Source organism: Arachis duranensis, chromosome 2 (assembly GCF_000817695.3).
Source record: "Arachis duranensis cultivar V14167 chromosome 2, aradu.V14167.gnm2.J7QH, whole genome shotgun sequence".
Taxonomy (NCBI): Eukaryota; Viridiplantae; Streptophyta; class Magnoliopsida; order Fabales; family Fabaceae; genus Arachis; species Arachis duranensis.
Window position 1 is genome coordinate 60,142,015 of NC_029773.3, and position 7,239 is coordinate 60,149,253.

Sequence of the window (7,239 nt, forward strand, 5' to 3'; positions counted from 1 at the left end):
AACGACTTTTTGGTTGCCAACTATGACAAGTTATACTACTGTGGAGGAAGGGACACTTACATACTAATTAGGGTAACCCCTAGCATGATATTGAATGGAAGAACTAGGATATTAGTTTAACTGAAATAATTTGGACTAGAGAAGGACAGCCAAGTGTTGAGTCTTTGATTGTTTGTGTGATATCTTCTACTAAGCTGCATACACAGTACTAGTCTCTATTTAACGAAACTAATAAATAACTTATTGGGAATTATTTCTACATGAATTGAGACATACATGCGCGTCATTCACAGGCAACCATTATCAGCAACAAGATTCAAATATATCATTAAGAATATTAAAAACACGGTCAAATGGAGAATAAAACCCCAACTCAGAATCTACCATTTAACGGAATCATGCTCCTCATCAACAAATCCCACTCCCCATTAACAAATTAACTCAGCTAATAACATCAGGAGAAACTTGCATGTCAACTTTAAACTAATTATTGGCCTCATTTTCAAATACTAAATAAGTAATTGAGCACAGGGGTCCAGTGCTGCTTACCCGCAGCGGGATGACTGAATTGAGGATGAGAGAGGGACTATCGGGCTTCGGGCATGTTAGAATATAATTAGGATCAATTAGGATCAATTAGGATTATTTAGTATATCTGAATATTTAGTATAGAATATTACGTTTTTATTATTACGATTCTCTTAGCCCCTATAATTACCATTTATATTATATCATTCTAGACAACTTGATAGACAACTTAAATACAAATTCTTTCTCCAATTTAGTCTCTTGTTTCTAACATAGTATCAGAGCCATGGTATCCTCCTGAAAGAGAACAGGTTGTTTTCTTGCGGTGAAATTATCGTAGTTTTTGTATTTTTTTTCTATGTCATTCTTCTTTGCCTTTTGTCACTCCTTTGATTCTTTTTCATCTCACCGACTAGCCTATTTTGAGTTGAATGATCAACCACCGTTATCATCCGCTACTTACTATTCTCATGAAGAAATTGTATAGTTTTCACTTTCTTTCGTCAGTTCCGTTTGCGTTCTCTCGTGGCAGTTCCATCTGCATTTTCTCGTGGCAGTTCCGTCTGCGTTTTCTCGTCCGTACTTCCTTCAAACTAGCGGCAGTTCCATCTGCGCTTCCTTTAGACTAGCGGCAGTTCCATCTGCGCTTCCTTCAAAATAGCGGCATTTCCATCTGCGCTTCCTTCAGACAAGCGGCAATTCCATCTGCGCTTCCTTCCGCCAGTTCCGTCTGCACCCGTTTTATCAGTTTATGCAGTTTTTTTCTCTTTATTTCGATGTTTTAAATAAGTTTCAAACTCAAGTTGTCACTTGAGTTTGAGGGGGATGTTAGAATATAATTAGGATCAATTAGGATCAATTAGGATTATTTAGTATATCTGAATATTTAGTATAGAATATTATGTCTTTATTATTACGATTCTTTTAGCCCCTATAAATACCATTTATATTGTATCATTCTAGACAACTTGATAGACAACTTAAATACAAATTCTTTCTCCAATTTAGTCTCTTGTTTCTAACAGGGCAAAGAGAGAATGGGCTCTAGGACACGGACTCGCCGCATAACCAGATGTGGAAGAGAAGAACAAGTACGATGCAAGCTTTTGAAGGGTTCGACAATATGAATGGTTTAGCAGTAGAGGAAGAATAAGGATTATGGTAGTAGCGGTGGCTTCTTTGATTTGAAAATTGAAGCAGCTGAGTAACAGGAATATATACTTAAGCCAATATTATAAATAAGTTAAACCGGTCCAATATTAAGGTATTATAATAAAAATATAAGAAATGTCTCCGAATTATTTAAATGCTGCAAAAAAATGCACCTGAAGTTTACTATCGACAAAAATATTTTTAAATAATTTAAAAATACAACAATGATCAATAATAAATATATATTTTCAAAAAATATTTAAAAATTGAATTTTAATGTGATTTTTTACAAGCATAAACTAAAAAAAAAAGATATTATTATTCTTAAAATTTGGTAATTTTTTTCTAAGTATATATTTTTTTGTAATTTTTTAAAAGTATTATTAGTTGTTAATAAAAAAATTAAAAAAAATATATACTCAACGAAAAATCACCAAATTTTAAGGATAATAATATCTTATTTTCATAATCATGGTTGCCAAAAAATTGGATCAAAATTTAATCTCTAAAATATTTTTTAAAAATATATATTTACTGTTGGGTATTGTTGTTGTATTTTAAAATTATTTGAAGGTAAATTTAATTAAAAATTTATAGTTATAATATAATAATATTTACTAATTATAAATTAATATGATTACATTAAGTTGGGTTAAAATAAATTAATAAATCATTTGGATAAATTAAACTATTTCAAAATTTTAGGTTATGAATGTAGTGTGTAATTATAGATCTTAATTAATCAATTCATGCCTATTAATTAATTCATGTCATTTTGTCAACATGAGAGTCATGATTATAGAATGTAGTTTATTAAGGTAGCGTTTGTTTTCGGGAGTAGGACACGAAGACATAGACAACACTTATTTAAAAAATGTTTGGAAGCATAGACATAGACAGTGGATATATTATCTCCGAAACAATTTTTTATACTTTTGTGTCCACTCTTTTACGAAGGACAATGATGGACACCGAATTTAGAAGAGTGGACACGGACAATTTTATAAATTTTGTTTTCTTTTTTTTCATTATTACCCCTTTTTATTTTTCCTATTGCGTTGTTCAGAGGTACTTTTTTCTTCCTGTTCTTTTTCTATCTCTTTCTTTTTCAGGTACTCTCTCCTTTCTGTAAATTTTTTTATTGGGGATAGATAATTATTTTCTTTTTATCGTTTTACTACAATACCATTTTAACCTTATATTATATTATTTGATTTGTAATAAAAATAATTAATCTTGAAACTTTTAAAAGATAAATATTATCAAAAGTAAAATTGATCTTTTAAAATGCTAAAAAATAATTTATAAATTGTAATTCATTTTATATAATTTAAAGAAAAATCAGTTTTTTATAAAGAAAAATCAGTTTTTAGATAAAAAAAATAGTTTTTTTAAATAAAAATAGATTTTTATATGCAAAAACTAATTATTTTTTCATGTAAAAATGGATTTTTTAAAATTAATTTTTTATTTAAAATTAATTTGGCTTATTAACTTAAACAAAATAAATTTTTTTATTAATCAAACTTAGATTTATTTTTTTTGTTAATCTTAACCATATGTATTCCTACATATTAATAATAAATTTTAAAATAAAATAATTATATTTATAACTTTATTTTAATATAAATACTAATACATTTTTTTATTAAAATTTTTGCCTCTTCAAATATTTTTTTCAAGTTCCGTCTGTACTCCTACGTACTCTCATTTTTTATTAAAAATTAATTTGTATTGATGTAGAAAATTTGGAATCATAGGGCCATTTTAGTCATTTCATATAATATTTTAGTCTTGTCCATGTGTATCCAAACATAATACTAGACATTACATTAGTGTCTTGTCCATCGTATCCAAACACAATACACAAAAGATAATTTTTAGTATCTTCGTCTTATTGTCTCCATTTTAGTGTCGTGTTCTGTTCTGTCTCTAAAAACAAACGCAGCCTAAGCGATTTCACCACCTGGGTTTATACATTTATATATATATATATATGATAAATCGGTAATATAAAAGCATTGAATTCGTGCGAATAATTAATTCAACAAGTCACAATATAGGGATAAGTATGATTTTGGTCCCTAACATAGAGGCTGAAAATTTATTTCGCCCGACCTTTTTTCGCTATAAAATGATTCCCCAAGATTTCAGTTTGTTTTAAAATCGTTGCCCACCCGCCCGCACCGCCGCCCTGCCGTCTCTGATCCCGCCACTGCTTGCCTTGCTGCCCTGCCGCACCACATCACCGCACCACCGCACCACCATCTTCTTCTTCTTCTTTTTCTTCTTCTGTGAACTAGATTTTTTGTGGAATGTTTGAAATTTAATTTTTTTGTGATTTGGCTTGAATTTAAATTTGTTGTTGCTGAATTTGTTTATTGAATTTGGGTTCTGGTGTTGATGATAATGGTGGGAGTGGTGGCGGGTTCTGTTTTAAGTTTTGTTGTTCTTTTGATGATGATGACCATGATGATAATGGTGGTGGTTTTGGTTGGCCGTAGGTTTCTGTTCTGGTAGTGGTGGTGGTGGTTGATTTTGGTTGATTTTGGGATGAAGGGAGAAGGGTATTTTCGTCCGAAGGACAATCTTAAAACAAATTGAAATTTTGGGGACCATTTTTTAAGAAAAAAGGCCGGGGACGAAATAAATTTTTGGCCTCTACGTTAGGGACCAAAATCATAAATTTTTGGACGAAACAAATTTTGTATACTTTAAATACATATATATAAAAGCATTGAATTCGTGCGAATAATTAATTCAACAAGTCACAATATAAATTAATTTAAGAGATATATACTAATTTGAGATTAATCTCCTCCAAATTCTGTGCTACTTCATCAAATTCAATATCCAAAGAGAAGAACACAAGCAGTCACTTTGTTCAATTCAGTCCCAATATTTCATAAGACAAGTCAGACTAATGATAAAATCTTGAGTCAACAGGTATCATTCTCCTCTGGAGTTTTATTGAGGTCAAAGGTTAGCATGAAAGATTTGTGTCCTTTAGAGACAACCTCATCAGAACTATCTGGCACAACATCTTCTGCGAGCATTGAATCTTAAACTATCTCGCCTGTAACTTTTGGAGTTTCTTGAATCTTTTCCCGAGCTTAACCTAACAGATACACCATAGGCAATCAAGTTCCTAGAATTTACAAATTTTACAAAAAAAACATGATTAAGCTCCATGCTATAAACTGCTTGTTTGGCTTACGTTCCCAAAGTTTTGTAAGACTTCTTTCTATAAGAGTGAATTCCTCCCGAGACGCAATTTCAAGTTTAATATTCAGACTATTCTCATAGCGTGCCTGCACAAATTTAAAGAGGTTCCAACTAAAAAGGTGCAGTAATTGGTAGCTAGAAGTCACCAACAACATTAATCATAGACACTTTCATGCTTCATGTCAACTTAAAAACATGCCAAATATGCCAAATGGACGCCATGGTAACTAATTAACTAATAAAGTACCAAATAAACCTTAATATGAATTTAGAATCCCACACTAAAAAAGAAATTAAAATTAAAATGTATGCAATACAAATGAAGTAATAACAAGTGCCAACTGGCAAATTAAAATCCATTCCTTGAAAACAAGCTTTTGGAAACAAAACCGGTGAACAACCATTGTAAAGATCTTATTCCATGGTCAGCTACCAAGCTGTCAGCAACTAATATCAGGCAACAAGAGCTAGAATTCCAAGCATTCCACATATTCAATCACGTTTATTGCACTAAAAAATGCACTAACAATGTTTCAAATGAAACAAGAAAATATGACACTAATACAGTTAGTTGCATAATATCTTTCTTTTCAACTTTCTTGTTCCAATTCATCTCCTTAGGAAGTAAAAGAAAAAAAAAACAAACTAGGAGGAAAAGGGAAAAACTTGAGGTATACTATGTTAAATTGCTATGATCTTGTTGGACTAAATAACAATGTACTATAACATGATCTCGTGCCTGCTCAGATTTGAGAGTCAATTATTCAACATTTACTCCAGGAACATACATATATTTATTTACTTACCCATTCAGTACCTCTTTTCACAAAAGAAAACTTAGCAACCGGTCATATCACCATTGAGTTAAACAATTGTACCTAATTTGATGGCTAAACAGATCACAAAAAATCCAAAATTTACCTGCACCTCCTCCAGTATTTGTTGCAAAAGAAACAGGTTCGTGCTAGTTACGAACCCGAAGACGAATTTCTTGTGGTACTTTATTGCGAATTGAAGCAATCCCTACAATGTTCAGGTTAAAATATAGTAAAACACCTGGATTGACTATAATTACAGACATATAAAACATCTGGATTGACTATGACAAGTTGAAATATAGTAAAACACCCTTTTTGTGAGCAGACATATGACAACATACCGTCCAAATATCTCCATGCACAATAGTAATAGCATCACCTATGTGCATGTGTGCTGAGAATGTATCCAGCCATGACTGAATTGGCAACGTGTTGAACCACAGGTCTCTTGCGAATGATGTTGCGTGCTCCAGCGACGAGAACGGAGAGGCCTCTTCCATCACCTTGCAAAACAAGATGCTAGAGGCACAAAGAAAGAGGTCTCTCTCTGACAATTTCCCTGGTAAGTCCGATCATGCCAATCAATATATAATGTTAAATACAATATACTAACATATTACTAAATTAAATAACTTGAAGACAAAATATGTTAATAAAATCACATTCTCTAGGTGGAACAATTGTAACTAATGAGCAATATACATCAAGTGTTTCCATGTTCTAATTTCTATTATATGCTAGTTACTAATTAATAATTATGTAAGTTTATAACCCTCAACAGGACTATACACAGAATAATAGTGCACATGTCCTAAATTAGTATCTAAATACATCTATACATAGGCAGCCTCTTTGCCATTGTCGATGGCATTAGTGGTTGGTTCTTCTAAATCGTCGTCCCATCTCAGTGACAAACCTTCGACGTTAAACTCAGACAACCCAGTCAGAGTAGGTTGGGGAGAAAGTTCGAACTGACATTGTCCTATGTCTTCACCCATTTCAAACATGTCCCTTAGGTTCACATGGACTACCACACTCCATTCTTTATCAGCATCCTCATCCACATAGTATACAAGGCGAGCCTCGGATGCAAGAATGTACGGTTCGTCATCTTTTCGATCACCAGTATGAATTGGATGAGAGAAGTTAACCATTGTGTGCCCCCCAAAGAGTCTTGTTTTATGCCTCTGCCAGAGGTGGTGTTTGCCTAGATACATCTAAACAAGGTGATTGTTAATTGACCGCTATAATTTAACTCAATAATGTCCACTAGTTTTCCGTAATACGAAATGCTACCAACAACAACATTACTGTCGCGCTTGCTTGCATAACTCCTAGTGTCAGAAGTGACATACACCCCACTATTTTGGGTTTTCAACCCCTTCCTCTCTCGAGAGGGTTCTGAACTTAAATCCATTTATGTTGTAAGATGTAAAGCGGCTAACTTGAACATTGGGCCCACATGCGAGCCACTACAATTTGTTCGGGTGAATGATACTTCCCAATGAAACCTGGC

At 32.5% G+C, this 7,239-nt stretch overlaps 1 protein-coding gene across 1 annotated transcript; it reads right to left on the reverse strand.

The window, feature by feature from the left end:
• Positions 1-1,148: 1,148 nt before the first annotated feature.
• On the reverse strand, positions 1,149-6,223 carry LOC110278196 (uric acid degradation bifunctional protein TTL-like). Its single transcript, XM_021136414.1, has 4 exons — positions 6,065-6,223; positions 5,827-5,928; positions 4,898-4,991; positions 1,149-1,258 (listed from the first exon to the last, which is right to left on the reverse strand). The coding sequence occupies exons 1-4, from the start codon at positions 6,221-6,223 to the stop codon at positions 1,149-1,151; spliced, it is 465 nt and encodes a 154-aa protein (XP_020992073.1).
• Positions 6,224-7,239: the final 1,016 nt, after the last annotated feature.